The 16,056-nt window shown below is 39.9% G+C and overlaps 1 protein-coding gene across 1 annotated transcript; it reads left to right on the top strand.

Annotated features, from left to right (window-relative positions):
- The first annotated feature begins 14,334 nt into the window (after positions 1–14,334).
- LOC110888378 (glycine, alanine and asparagine-rich protein-like) lies at positions 14,335–15,675 on the top strand. The gene is made up of 4 exons (XM_022135907.1): positions 14,335–14,470; positions 14,568–14,624; positions 14,730–14,829; positions 15,348–15,675. The coding sequence occupies exons 1-4, from the start codon at positions 14,335–14,337 to the stop codon at positions 15,673–15,675; spliced, it is 621 nt and encodes a 206-aa protein (XP_021991599.1).
- Positions 15,676–16,056: the final 381 nt, after the last annotated feature.

The following is a 16,056-nucleotide window of genomic DNA, read 5'->3' on the forward strand; positions in this document are numbered from 1 at the left end:
TAGTGAAGAAGATGATGGAAAGTGATGATGAACAAGCAAGAAACAAGGTCCTTTGAAGCTCCACAAGTTGCAACTTCCTTGAATCACCTTACAAGCTTGAATGGGACTTGAAAATGGAAGACGATGGTTGTGAAGTGGTGGTGATGGGGGCGGTTATGTGTGACCGAGAGGATGGAGAGGGAATGAGGGTGAGGAGTGTGAAGATTGTGAAGTATGGTAGAAGATCATGGGCCATGCTTATAAAGGATTGTTCATATATTATGGCAAATTCTACAAGTAACTAATCAAATAAAATAATGTGATAAAATCTTGCACAAGATTGTGGCATGGTTGTGATGGTCCTTGTGACCGAATCGGTTAGGTGGGGTGGGGTTGGTTGTAACACTTGCAACTAAATTGTAATGGATAGTTAGATTTCAAGTAATATGTTTACATATGTTATTTATTTGATTTTTATTGGGTGTTAGGGTGTTTGGGGATCACGACTAGCCAAGAAATAATAAAACAGTGTGTTTGGCAAAATTTTAGTGTCCCGGGTAATGTCCGGTTGTTCGGTTGGATACCGTTCAGTTAAAGTGTTTAATTATCCCACAAAGTGTCCTTATGTATCCTTTTGTAACCCTTTTAATTCCCAACACTTGGGGAAGTATCTGGGTAATAAAACGTAAATTCTGCATGATATTTTTATGTTTAAAAGCTGATTATAGCTGAATTTAATAAAATTCTGCACTTAAAGTGCGTTTCGGGTGTTTTTTAGTGCGTATTTTAGTCTCCGGAAAGCCTATATGTGAACCTTGTATGTACTCTTGGGTTTTAATGTATTCTTGTCATTGGACCTACACCTAGGCTCCAATTTTATTGTCTGACTGCTTTCTGCAGAGTTGTTGGCATATTGTGTCTTACCGGTGAGTTTACTAGTATTTCTGACGCAACACTCTCGTTAATGCATAAAGCAATATTTTGTAGTATAAAACGTGCATGAATTCACTTGTATAGTATGTAATCAGACAATGTTGACATTTAAGCACATAATTGCAGTCATTAAATGATAATTAAAGTGTACGGAAATTACCGGTTTGGTGCCAGTTGTCACAGTCTCCCCCCATTAAAGAATTTCTTCCCGAAATTCAGGCTGATCTAACTGTCGTAGGAGTCTTCTTGAACAGGTGGGGATACTTTTCCTTGAACTGGTCTTCACGTTCCCACGTGTACTCGGGTCCGTGCTTAGGGTTCCAACGTACTTTGACAAGTTTGATATTGCTCCTCCTAGTCTTGTTGACTTTCCAGTCGGTAACCTCAACGGGTTGTTCTGTAAATTAGAGGGCGTCTTCAATATGTACTTCATCCGCTAGAATGATCACGTTTTCTTGTGTTGGACTCTTCTTGAGGTTGGATACATGAAACATATCATGTACTCCGTTAAGTTCTTCCGGTAATTCCAACTTGTATGCCACGGTACCTATTCTTTCTAAGATCTTGAATGGTCCGATGTATCGGGGATTCAGCTTTCCACGCTTTCCAAATCTTACTACGCCCTTCCAAGGTGAGACCTTCAACAAAACTTTGTCTCCCACCTCAAATTCTAATGGTTTTCGTCTTCGATCAGCGTAGCTCTTTTGTCGATCTCGAGCCGCCTTAATGCGCTCTCGGATCTGCATAATCTTGTCGGTTGTCTCTTGTACAAGTTCAGGACCAACCATACGTTTATCTCCAGTGTCTGCCCAACATAAGGGCGAGCGGCACTTGCGGCCATACAGAGCTTCGAACGGTGCGACTTTTATGCTTGTATGATAACTGTTATTGTAGGAAAACTCAACCAAAGGTAGGTGAGTATCCCAGCTGCCGCCTAGGTTCATGACATATGCGCGAAGCATATCTTCTAACGTTTGTATAGTCCGTTCGCTCTGGCCATCTATTTGTGGATGGAAGGCCGTGCTTAGATCTAATTGAGAACCAAAGGCTTCCTGAAAGGAATGCCAGATCCTTGTTACAAAACGTCCATCTCTGTCTGAAATGATTAAGATAGGCACCCCATGACGTGCCACAATTTCCTTTAAGTATATCTCAGCAAGCTTCCCAGTGCTGTCTTTTTCTCGGATCGGTAGGAAGTGCGTAGAATTCGTTAACCGATCGACTATCACCCATATCATATCGTGCCCTCTAGGGGTCTTGGGTAATTTTGTGATGAAGATTTGTTCCCACTTCCATATGGGTATCTCTGATTGTTGTAGTAGGCCAGATGGTTTCTGATATTCGGCCTTAACCTTAGCACAGGTTAAGCACTTTCCAACGTAAACAGCAACATCGCTTTTAAGTCTCGGCCACCAATAGTATTCTTTCAAGTCTTGATACATCTTGTCCGATCCTGGATGGACTGAGTATCTTGATTTATGCGCTTCATCAAGGATGACTTCTCGAATACCGCCATAGAGCGGAACCCAAATACGCTTCTTAAAGTATAAGGCTCCTTCTTTATTTGGTACCATATATTTCAGCATACCCCGAAGGTATTCAGCTTTATGGTTTTCCATTTTAAGGGCTTCTTGTTGTGCGTCACAAATGCGTTCAGTGAGGTTAGTTCGAATAGTCATTTCCAATGCTCGAACCCTTAGGGTCTTAACCCTTTCTTTTCGACTTAATGCGTCCGCTACAACGTTTGCCTTTCCAGGATGGCACTTAATCTCACAGTCGTAATCATTTAGCAGCTCGACCCATCGCCACTGGCGTATGTTTAATTCCTTCTGATCAAGTATGTGTTGTAGGCTTTTGTGATCTGTGAAGATTGTACATCGAGTACCATACAAATAGTGTTGCCAGATCTTCAAGGCGAATACCACCGCGCCGAGTTCCAAGTCGTGTGTGGTATAATTCTTTTCATGTACCTTCAATTGTCTTGAAGCATAAGCGATGACCTTTTGGCGCTGCATAAGCACGCAACCCAAACCTTGACGCGAAGCGTCGCAATAAACCACGAAGTCTTCAGTGCCTTCGGGTAAGGATAGTATTGGTGCATCGCATAGCTTATTCTTGAGCAGTTGGAAGGCTTCTTCCTGTTTGTCACCCCAGTCGTACTTCTTGTCTTTCTGCGTAAGGGTAGTTAGCGGTTGAGCTATCTTGGAGAAATTCTCGATGAAACGTCGGTAATAGCCCGCTAAGCCCAAGAATTGTCGAACTTCAGTTGGGGTTTTGGGGGCTTCCCAATTCTTTATTGCTTCAATCTTGGATGGGTCTACATGAATTCCCTTTTCGTTCACGACGTGACCCAGAAATTGTACTTCGCGAATCCAGAATTCGCATTTCGAGAACTTTGCATAAAGTTTTTCCTTCCTCAGTAGCTCCAAAATGGTTCTGAGATGTTGTTCGTGTTCTTCTTTCGTTTGCGAGTAAATCAGGATATCATCGATAAATACAATCACGAATTTATCGAGATATGGTTTGCAAATGCGGTTCATCAGGTCCATGAAGACCGCTGGTGCGTTCGTCAGTCCGAATGGCATCACAAGAAACTCATAATGCCCATAGCGTGTTCTGAATGCAGTCTTTGGTAAGCTTTCTTCTTGTATCCTTAACTGATGGTATCCAGATCGAAGGTCGATCTTGGAATAGTAGCTTGATCCTTGCAACTGATCAAATAAGTCATCAATCCTCGGAAGCAGGTACCGATTCTTGATTGTGAGCTTGTTCAGTCCTCTGTAATCGATACACCTCCGTAGTGTTCCATCCTTTTTCTTCACAAACAAAACCGGAGGTCCCCAGGGTGAGAAGCTTGGCCTTATGAATCCTTTATCCAACAACTCCTGAAGTTGTGTAGATAATTCTTGCATTTCGGATGGTGCAAGCCGATAGGGTGCCTTGGCTATAGGAGCGGCTCCTGGAACCAAGTCTATACAAAATTCGAATTGTCGTTGCGGAGGTAATCCTGACAGATCTTCGGGAAAAACATCAGGGAATTCCTTCACCACAGGAATGTATTCGAGTTTCGGCTCCACAGCCTTCTTATATACAACGTGCGCTAGGAAAGCAACACATCCTTTCCTTAAGCACTTCTGAGCCTTCATGCAACTGATGATTCGCAGAGGGGCGTCTCGTTTTTCTCCATGTACGATGAGAGTTTCATCATTCGCCAAAGGAATGCAAATGATTTTCTCATGACAAATAACTTCAGCTTTGTTCTTGGACAACCAGTACATTCCGACCACTACATCGAAGCTACCCAATTGAATAGGTAAGAGGTCGATGCTAAAATTTCGTTCACCAAGTTCTAATGTACAACCTCTAACAACTTCGCCCGATTCAACAAGTTTACCATTGGCTAGTTCTATGGAGTAGGGAATATCCAATCTACTAGACTCTATCCCAAGCATACGTTTAAATTCCACAGACATGAAACTATAATCGGCACCAGTGTTAAATAATATGGATGCAAAGTGATTGTTAATGAGAAACGTACCGGTGACCACATTAGGGTCCTCGCGTTCGTTCTTTGCTCCAATCACAAATGCTCGAGCTTGAGCATTGTTTCCCTTTGGGCAGTCTTTCATGAAATGATCGTTGCTTCCACAACTGAAGCATCCTTGGTTTCGCCCAGCTCCATTCCCATTCCGGTTACCATTACCATTTCCATTCCCACCATTCGCATTACCAGCACCGTTGCGATTTCCGTTTCGGTTCCTTCCTTTTCCCCAACAGTCTTCTGTTTGATGACCCAATCTACCACATTTGTCACACCTTGGAACGCGACAAGCCCCTTCATGATGATACTTACATTTTTGACATTTAGGCAGGGTACCTTGGTATCCTTTGGCTGCAGTATCATTTGCCGCTGCAAAGGTTCTTGCCTCCTTGGGTGGGTTAGTGTCACGCTTCTTGTGGTATGAACCTTTGTTGTTGCTGCGGGTTGCTTGATTCAGATTCGAATGCTTTCTCTTCTTGTCACCGGACGAATCAGCATGCGTCTCAGTCTTTTCAGTGGGGTTCAATGATAACTTCTTCATACGAACACAATCTTCAGTAAGGCTGACAGCCAGAGTTACAGTCTCGGTGATTGTTTGAGATTTGGCCGAAGTTACCAAACTGCGAAATTCCGGGGCCAATCCCCATATGTAGCATTCAACGCGCTTAAATTCCGGAGTCACCATACAGGGAATCACCCTAGACAAATCATGGAACCTTCAAGTATACCCAGTAATGTCTGCACCTTCCATGGTCAAGTGCCAGAACTCCGTTTCCAGTCTTTGGAGTTCAGCACGGGAGCAATACTTCTCTCTCATACGTTCTTTTAGCTCATCCCACGTCATGCTGCATGCAGCATCATCACCCAGAGTTTGAACTTGCAAATTCCACCACGTCAGAGCATCATCGACAAACAACCCAGTAGCAAATGTGACTTGTTGATCCGCGGTACACTTGCTCATGCGGATAGTGGCTTCAGTCTTTTCCGTCCAACGTACAAAGGCCACTGCACCTCCAGTGCCATCATAGTTCAGTGGTTTGCAGTCGAGGAACTGCTTAAAGGTACAACCCTGAGCTGCGTTTCCTCCCGTTGAATCTCTATTCCCATTACGTCTAGCATTGCTTGGCCCGCCACTGTCTTGAGTTCGGTTCGCCTCGTATTGGGCGATAGCAGCGGAGATCCTTTCTTCCAGTAGAGCGTTCAGCTCTTCAGCTATTCTTGGCAGTGGGGGAGGAGGAGGTTGGTCACGAGCGTTCACAGCTTTTCTAGGTGCCATGTTCTGATAGAACATAACACAATAGGGTTAGACATTTGTTTGATATCGTCTTACGAGACAGTAGTAGTATATATATAAGGCATATACCACATAAGTGACAACAAACAATTATTACTCCAGCAGGGTAATTAGTAGGCTGGGGGAGGGGTGTTTACGTTTGACCCTTTTCTTGCACTGAGGGAATCTATACGTGACAAGACTTGCTGTGGTTTCTGTGCACTGAATTCCATAATTATGTATGCATCCATAATTACGTAACTCCTTGCACAGTCCGCACAGTTCGTTTCATCCTCAAATTTCTTCCTTCAGGTAGGCCATTGTTTTCAGGTAAAGTCATGTATACTCGTGGTATTCCACTTCTAGTGTATGTATATGCTAATTATCACACCTAATTGCAAGTAATTTCTCAGTTAAAGACAAGTGCTACTCCTGTGCACCCTAAGCCTCGTAGTGTCTTTTCTTGACTCATGTAAACAGTTTCAGGTAGTGGATGTCGTGGGACATTTTATGCAATGAAAACTTTTTGAAAAATTGTTTTCGTGAAAGGATCCTAGAGATTGTAGTCTAGACTCGAGATGGAATCCTGGTTCACTTCAATCGCAGCTCTGATACCAATTTGTCACACCCCTTTCTAAGGCGGAAGCACGAGGTGTAATCATGAAAGGTTTTCATTGCATACGATTTGTAAACATACTACATGCTCATAAAATAACTTCAAACACCATTACATAACAGAAAACATAGTTAAGTGTTTACATCACGAAACAACATATTGTCTGAAAGTTTACAACTTTATTTAAGACAAACATAAACGACATCCACGAGCATGAGTAAGACCGTGCGCACATCCACCTTAGTTACCTGAAATACATGTGAGTTTTGGGAAAAACGTCAACATAATGTTGGTGTTAATTCATGCAGTTCTTGTATTGAACGTTTGTATACTTTGTATGAAAAACATGGTATGTATCTTGTGAAAATCAGGTATTCATGTATAAATCAAGAATTCATGTATATATCAAGTTGTTAATAGGTTGCAAGGCCATTAACATGTGACACGACATAGGAAGCAACCAAACCTTAGGCATTTTTCTAGTTGGCATATTCTGAGACACAAAAGCACTGCTTGGTACTCGTTCTCACCAAGAGTGTGGCTGCCCGGCACCCGTTAGATCTAACCTTTTGTTCTGCGGTCTAGGTATATTGTTGATTAATGGTGCTTATGGTACCCTATTCATGACACGATTTCTCGTATCATGTATTGTTTCTCGTATCATCTCTCGTATCAATTCTCGTATCCTTTCTTGTGTCATCATACCATTTATAAACATTGTAACATGTATTTCACCCCCGAAGTTATAAAACTGAAAACAGTTAAAAGAACAGGTTGAGCATGAACTCATAACTTTGCGTTCCTGCGTCGTAAACTTCACCGGATTTGCTTAATTAACGTCGTGACCTATACGTGTTTTCTTAACGTTAGTCACTAGACTTGTATCGTACAAGTACAAGTCACTGTCTTTTGTGTACGCATTCTTGTGTTAAAAATAATTTATATTTTTAACTAAGTGTCTTACTTATATTATTTTCTCAAAAATAAATATAAGTTTCTTGTATTTTGCACCCGAATTATGTATCTTGTATGTTGTATGTGTATTTTTGTGTTTTCACTTCTCAAGAGTATTTAGTGTATTTTTCGAGTCCTAATACACTATTATGCATAATACATACTACATACACTTAGTACAACATTTGGTGATCAATAAATACATATATTTTCCTCAAAAATATACACACTTAATATCAATTTTAATCTTGAAGAAATCATTATTTCTTAACACAAAAGTTAGTGAAACCTTGGTAAGTACTCCAGACACATTTTTAGGCAATAAGTTTCTTAAAAACTTATATTTTTCTAAGTGTCAAAATTTTATAGAAATTTTGACAGAGTTTCCCCTAAAAATGGAGGTTTCCCATGTTTTCAAAACATGTGTTTATTTTCTTTTAAATCATCATCAAGCATCAACTACTCATTCAAGTCTTACCACAAGCCAAAATCATGTAAATCACGCTATATCATGAACTTGTTATATCCCGAAAACGCGTAGTAACTTGGTAAAGCTCTTAGTGGGCTTAGTTACCTTCCAAAGTATAATTATCTCTTTAAAAATCACCTTCTTGCAAAAGTTTAGTGTTTACAACTTGTAAACAATTTTTACAAAATTTAACCCCTTTTAACTCTTCTTGTAAATAAAATATTCTCATACTTGTCTTATTTCTAAAAATAGCCTAAGTGTTTGTAATAGTCATGATTTTCCAAAATCCGCTTCTCTAACTTGGTTTCTTTGCAAAAACCTTTTGTAACTCTTGGGTTTACAAAATCATCAACTCACTAGTTTAGTTATATTTCATGGAAAAATCATTTTTATCAAGTTCATCTTTAGCTAGAAGGTGGTTATTTTATGTAGCACATAACCACTTTCTAATCTTGTTAAACCATATTACTAAATATTATTTAACAAGATCCACATGGTGATTAACATCACACAACCAAGCATCGTCATAAAATTAACAACATACTCATAACAACATCCTACTAGTCACATTTCATCTTCATGTAACTTTTATATGTAAAGCTTCATGTTTCTATTTTTGAGTTCTTGTTCTTTTAGTGTTTTAAACATACTAGTCTTACTACAACTTTTAACCATAAAAGCAAGATGATCAAGAGTTAAACAAGAGCTTACTACTAGCACAAGGCTAGGGAAGAATCTAGTGAAGAAGATGATGGAAAGTGATGATGAACAAGCAAGAAACAAGGTCCTTTGAAGCTCCACAAGTTGCAACTTCCTTGAATCACCTTACAAGCTTGAATGGGACTTGAAAATGGAAGATGATGGTTGTGAAGTGGTGGTGATGGGGGCGGTTATGTGTGACCGAGAGGTGGGAGAGGGAGTGAGGGTGAGGAGTGTGATGATTGTGAAGTATGGTAGAAGATCATGAGCCATGCTTATAAAGGATTGTTCATATATTATGGCAAATTCTACAAGTAACTAATCAAATAAAATAATGTGATAAAATCTTGCACAAGATTGTGGCATGGTTGTGATGGTCCTTGTGACCGAATCGGTTAGGGGGGGGGGGCGGGGTTGGTTGTAACATTTGCAACTAAATTGTAATGGATAGTTAGATTTTAAGTAATATGTTTACATATGTTATTTATTTGATTTTTATTGGGTGTTAGGGTGTTTGGGGATCACGACTAGCCAAGAAATAATAAAACAGTGTGTTTGGCAAAATTTTAGTGTCCCGGGTAATGTCCGGTTGTTCGGTTGGATACCGTTCAGTTAAAGTGTCTAATTATTCCGCAAAGTGTCCTTATGCATCCTTTTGTAACCCTTTTAATTCCCAATACTTGGGGAAGTATCTGGGTAATAAAACGTAAATTCTGCATGATATTTTTATGTTTAAAAGCTGATTATAGCTGAATTTAATAAAATTCTGCACTTAAAGTGCGTTTCGGGTGCTTTTTAGTGCGTATTTTAGTCTCCGGAAAGCCTATATGTGAACCCTTGTATGTACTCTTAGGTTTTAATGATTCTTGTCATTGGACCTACACCTAGGCTCCAATTTTATTGTCTGACTGCTTTCTACAGAGTTGTTGGCATATTGTGTCTTACCGGTGAGTTTACTAGTATTTCTGACACAACGCTCTCGTTAATGCATAAAGCAATATTTTGTAGTATAAAACGTGCATGAATTCACTTGTATAGTCTGTAATCAGACAATGTTGACATTTAAGCACATAATTGCAGTCATTAAATGATAATTAAAGTGTACGAAAATTACCGGTTTGGTGCCAGTTGTCATAGTGTTGGTATCCTAGGTATCTCCTCTGGATTAAAATCATGCATTTGGATTTGATTTTCTGGATTGTTTTCTATTTCCATTGGCTGAGCGGGAAATAGTGGTAATGGTTTGGGTGCTATCAGTTGCTCCAGGTTAGGGTCAGTAGCTGTGGTTGCTAGGATATGGAAGTTTGCTAGACCCCTATTGAGCATATCCTGCGCGTGGGCATCTGTCTCTCTTTTAGCGGCTGCTAGGGCTCGCTGTTGTTGCAACTTTTTCATTCTTTTGCTACATTCATGCGCTCCTCTATTGAACCATCCTCTCTTTTTAGGAGGGAATGGCTCTTCAGACTGAGCTTTAAGCACGAATATCCCATCTTTATTATCAGCAGAATACCCTGAGAGGGCAGGCTGTGAAGAGGTGCCTTCGCTTCTAGGTGAGCTAGACAACTGACGGTAGGCGTCGGAAGGTCCTTGGTCGCTCATACTGTAAACTAACAAATAGTCAAATAACACACAACAATAAAATATGACTATGCACGTAGTTTCATAATTTATTTCCTAACATATTGAATAATATCTTGGTGTCACTTTTCTGTCGCAACCCCCGTCCCCTATACTACCCGGGAACGGGCGGCCGCGACCAGTTTTGGTGGTATCTGGGATTGTCAATTTGGCAGCGGAATTTACATCAGGACCGTAGTTAGGAAATATTTTATCAGAGTAAAATACCACACTTTCATAATATTAAACACGTGGGAATAATCCCAAGTTTTAAGTACACACATTTTCATAGGGATAAACCCTATTTTAATTAATAAAACATCTCTTTATTTTTAGGTAACTTTATTGCCACTTTTCCAAGCCTTCAGTGTTGTCCAGCTGACTTCTATTTGGCTTTCACATTTTGTTACCTTAAGTGCGTTTAAAAATATTTTGTCAGTGGGAAATACTGGTGAGTGAATCCCAGCTTAATCAAGTTAATTAAAAACCATTGTACAGTATTAAGTTGCGGTCGCGCAATTACATTTGTTTCCATCTATTCAATTACCACCCACGGTACTGTCAACCTGACTTGTGGTCATGTTACTCCTCGCAAGGTAGTAACAAATTTTGTATTCAAAACCCCGACATACCGACGATAATTGTAGAATACAAATACTCAATCACTGTTTAATATATCATTAATTAAGTGAGGTTTTGTAAAAACAGTTTGCAAAAGGGAGATTACTCATATTGTTGTCTTAGGGTTTCTTGGTGATTATCTATTAAATACACAAATGCACACGCGTTAGTATAATAACCCAATATTTATATTAACAATACCCTCCCCGAGACGGCATTCCAACGAATATGTCGGGCAGAACCACGACAGCCGTTACGGAACCCTGGATCAATCGGGCAGCGTATCTAATACGTAACCAGGGTTATGATACTTACAACAAGGCAGAACTTCATTATTTAGGGGGGGTATTAGGCCCGAAAATTATCTTTGCTATTCAGAATATTGAGAGAGAGATCGAGAGATGAACGAATTGAAACTGAGGCTGGAGGCCTCAATTTATAGGTGACCTTTCGACTTCCCTCGCGGCCCGCGAAGGACGTAGCTAGGGGCTACGCGGCCCGCATAGTAGGGGCAGTAGGGCCTAGCTTGGCCTGGTCACCATTATAGGCTCGACACTTGTACACCACGTGGCACCACCGGGTTAAGCCTAGTGGATTGTTTGTCGCGCCCCGCTTAGGTGGTAGCTAAAGGCTACGCGCCCCGCGAGAGACCACTAAATCTTGTTTTTTTTTTAATTTTTACAATATTAAAGGTATTCGGGGTCTGTTTTCGCATACGGGGTGTATTTTAAGGCATATAGGGATACTTTAAAATATATTAGGGTGTCGAAAATATTGTTGAGGGTTGTTATAAAAGCTTATGCTCATGAAAGTTGGTTTTGTATGGAATTCGGGTATAGCAGGCCATTAAATGATAAAAATGAAGAAATTCCACTTAAAAGCTTATCTAATGAAGCTAAAAAGACGTTTTCTCATGAAAAAAGAATGATTGCATTAATACAACAATCAATCAGAGATGACATTTTGGCATTGCTTAATCATGACGGGTTATAAACATCTGCGTGGGAAGCGTTAAGAGTGAAAGCTGAGGGTGGAAACAGATTAAAAAGAATAAAATATCATTGCTTAAAAAGGAATTTGATTTGTTTGATGGTATAAAAGGAGAATCTGTGAGACAAATGACTGAAATATTTTGTCATCTTAAAATTGAGCTTGACAGGTTTGGAATAGCAAAAACTCGTGAGGAAATCATTGACAAAATCATTGAAGCTTTACCACGTGCAGATCAGTGGCAGACATTTGTTTTTATTCTAAAAAATGATGTATTGTTTGATATGATTACTTTGGATGCTTTGATCGAGAAAATTGAGAGTCATGATCTTGAGTTGCAAAAACAAAGTAAAATGAGCAACTCTTCGTATAAGCAAAATGTGGCTCTTTACTACAAGGGAAATGTACCTTCAGTGTCGACTAGTCAGTCACCAAAAATTGGTACAGCTTTCAGTGTCGAAAAGTCGAAAGATTCACAGAAAAGCTCTTCAAGTTATAATCCAGGGTATCATTCGTCTTCAACAGCTTCAAATGAAGAAGAACCCGAAGAGATTCATTGCAACATTGCATTAAAGTTGAAAAATTCTCTGAAAATGAGTATCAATGCTGCTAAACAATAGATGAGCTTCTTAGCATCAATTCTGGAGTCATATGAGAGTCTGGTGGTGGAGAGAATCGGAAACCCCGAAATGAAAAAAAGAAGATTATGACCAGATAGATCCAGAAGAGATGGAGCTCATTGACATTAGATGGTGTTTAGCCAGTGGCATTAGAAGAGCGCAACGGTTTATGGAGATTACAGGCAGGCAATGTCTTGATGGTTCAAACACAAAGCTGGGATTTGACAAGTCAAAGGTTACATGCTTTCGATGTAAGCAGAAAGGTCATTTCAAAAGAGAGCGTGTCAACCGGGAAGTAGATGATCATGTCAATCCATTTCATGATGACTACTATAAGAAAGCCATTTATCATCGAAATAGTGATCAATCATCAAAGTCAGATCAAAAGCAGATTGCCGAAGGGTCATCTAAAGAAAAGAAACAAACGATGTTAACAATTTGTGATGGTAGTTCTAAACCTAGGGCGGTTCATGATGATGAAGGTTTTGATTGGAGCAAATATATACCTGAAGATGATAAAAGAGCGTTGGTTGCTGAGGTGAAAGAGATAACAAAAGAAGAAATTCTGAAAGAGAAGACGTACAGGGAAAGATGTATTGTAGACTAAAGAATCAAAGAAATGCAGCAAGAGTATGAGGAAGCTAAGAGCTATCGGAGATGGGACAAGAAATGAGAGTGTTACATCAATCGGAAAGGTGAACTGGTTGTTCATCCAAGCAAAGTGGTGTATACCGACGTTCTTGCTTTAATCCCTCTAACCGGCGAATACTATTCAAACGTAGAAAAAGAAAAGATTATGTTAAAAAGCTGGATAAGATCATCAGAAATGTCATTGCAGCAAGTTTGAGACAGAGAGATGAAAAAAGGATGAAAAAAGAATGTTGAAAATCTGGTGGATGAATTGAAGAAGGTTACAAAAAACAGAAAGAAGATGTGACAATTATCAAATTTGCATGTATCCGTACAATTATTAAACAGTAATTATGACTTAATGACTGTGCTGAATTACAACTAATGACATGAATTGCTTTTTGATTATTGTTATTATACATAAATGTGCATCATATATTGCAAATGACATATCATTATTGAATGCAACACTTATTGATTCAAATGATGCACGAAACAAAGATAGCACGGTTATCAGATAAATCAGAAAAATGCTGATGGAGTTCAGTACATAGACAGACATGGTATTGAGACATAGAATGTGCCAGAAACTAAGAGCTACACTAGTATAGTGTGTAAGAAAGTAAGGATCATAAAACTGCCTTCCTAGTGATAGTTTAAGTGCCGGAAAGTGCCTAAAACTCACATATATTGCTGAATTCAGCAAAATTCAGCAAAACTCAGCATTTTAACAACTTAATATCATGCAAAAATATGGTTAAATGGTCCAGAATGCTTTCCTAAGTGTCGGGAATCAAACTATCACAAAAGATAACATAAAGCACACTAAACTGCATAGTTTAGCACCTTAATGAACCGGTAACCAACCGAACAATCGGACACTACCCGAAACACCAAGTTTTCACTAGAAGCATTGTTTTAACATTTCCAAGCTAGTTATGGTCCCTGAACATCATAATACACTATATAACACCCTAATAACTAATAGCCTAACTATAACACTTAGATTCCAACTAAGAAATCTAACTAACAATTACACCCTAATCTAGACCCCCACCTATTTACGGCCAACAAGCATGGCCCACATGTGATTATATTTTGTTATTTTAATAGATCATGTCTCTAACTTTAGTAAACATAAGAACCCTTAGACAAGGGTAGTGTGACCCTGTGTCCCTTTTGATGTGATACACTTTGTAAACAATGTAACTGTGGTCGATGATTAAAGAAAGCTCAATCGTCATGTTCTCACTAAACACATTGTTGGATTACTTGCTTATGTTGTGATTGTGTTGTTGCATGATTGTTTGCTATGATAAATGCTATTATATATACGTACTATATATTTATTTAACAAATAAGATCTGATGTATCCGATCTTCTTCTTAGAAGATGCCTCCTCGAAGGAACAATCAGCTGTCCACGACCGAGGCAGAATTACAGGAACGCATCTCACAGGCAATCGCACAACATGAGGCTCTTCGCTCTAAACACGGCGGAGGTACCTCAGGGAATAACCCACCTAACGGTAATGTTTAAGTCACCTAATACACACTACAATACGTTTGGACATTTCCGAGTGTGCTTTGCTAATGCTTTCTGTAAATGATGTTGCTTGTATACAGGCTGTACCTACAAGCAGTTTTTGGACTGCAAGCCTCTGAACTTTGACGGCACTGGAGGTGCCATAGCTTTCATGAGATAGGCTGAGAAGACAGATTCTGTGTTGCGGATGAGTAAATGTGCTCCAGAGCATCATGTCACATACATTTCTGGACTGTTTCTAGATGGGGCTCTGTCATGGTGGAACCTTCAGGTTCAAACTTTGGGTGAGGCTGCTGCGTATGCGTTTTCATGGGATGAGTTGAAAGAACTAATGCAAAAGAAGTATTATTCCCGAGCCTAAATTCAGAAGTTGGAGACTGAATTTTGGAATCTGAAAATGGAAGGTCCTAAGATAGCTGAGTATGTGCAAAGATTTCATGATTTGTCTCGTGATGTCCCCTATATGGTAGAACCAGAATTTAAGAGGATCGAACGTTTCATTTAGGGATTGGCACCCTAGATTCTCAACATGGTAACTGCTTCTAAGCCTCCAACAATCACTGAGGCAATCGAATTGAATGTGGCACTGACTGAAGAAGCGATCCGTCTGGGAAAGTTCTCGGTTTATGAGGCCAAGAAGAAGGAGACTCATGTCGAGTCGTCTAGGGAGAACAAAAGGAAGTTTTCAAACTTCAAGAAAGGTACTCGTGCGAACAACAATAATGCCAACAAGCGTAGGGACGCTAACCCACCAGTTGAGGTACAAGCTGGTGCTGCAAGTACTGAGAATAGGGGAAAGGGTATATGGGCACCCTGCCTAAATGTGATGTATGTCAGTTTCATCATGCTGGTCGATGCAGATTTGGGAAGTGTGAAACTTGTGGAAAGGTTGGTCATTCTAATAAGACATGCTGGTATGGAACCGGACGTGGAAACGGTGGGCAAGGAGGAAATGGAAATGGTAATGGTAATCGTGGTGGAAATGTTTATGGGAATAGAAATCAGGGAGGAAACAATAATCAGGGAGGTAATGGAAACCGGAATGGAAATGGAAACCAGGCAGGAAATGGAAACCGCAGAGGAAATAATAACAACAATCAGGGTGGTGCTGGAAACGGACGCGGCCAAGGTTGCTTTGGTTGCGGTGATGTAGGGCATTTCAAGCGGGATTTCCCAAAGAATAACTAAGCTCGTGGAAGAGTGTTCAACATTGGAGCTAGGGAAGCTCGCCAGGATCCGAACGTAGTCACTGGTACGTTCCCTATTAATCAACATTTTGCATCTGTGTTATTTGATACCGGTGCCGACTATAGCTTCGTATCTCTAGAGTTTAAGAATATACTTGGTTTAGTGGCAAGTAAGTTAGATATCCCGTACTCGATAGAACTAGCTAATGGGAAGCTAGTAGAAGCCAAGGAAGTGATTAGAGGCTGTGTGATAGAGCTTGGAGAGCACGAGTTTTTGATAGATCTTCTGCTAGTTGAATTGGGAAGCTTCGACGTAGTAGTTGGGATGGATTGGTTGTCGAGTAATCGAGTTGAGATTGTATGCCATGAGAAGATTATCCGC

This window comes from Helianthus annuus, chromosome 11 (assembly GCF_002127325.2).
Source record: "Helianthus annuus cultivar XRQ/B chromosome 11, HanXRQr2.0-SUNRISE, whole genome shotgun sequence".
Classification (NCBI taxonomy): Eukaryota; Viridiplantae; Streptophyta; class Magnoliopsida; order Asterales; family Asteraceae; genus Helianthus; species Helianthus annuus.

Bases quoted from the DNA above. Each gene is read 5' to 3' on its own strand.
- LOC110888378 (XM_022135907.1), top strand. From the start codon at position 14,335: ATGCCTCCTCGAAGGAACAATCAGCTGTCCACGACCGAGGCAGAATTA. The intron at 14,625-14,729 runs GTGCCATAGCTT...GACTGTTTCTAG, and splicing joins GAACTTTGACGGCACTGGAG to ATGGGGCTCTGTCATGGTGG. The intron at 14,830-15,347 runs GTATTATTCCCG...TGGTCGATGCAG, and splicing joins AAAGAACTAATGCAAAAGAA to ATTTGGGAAGTGTGAAACTT.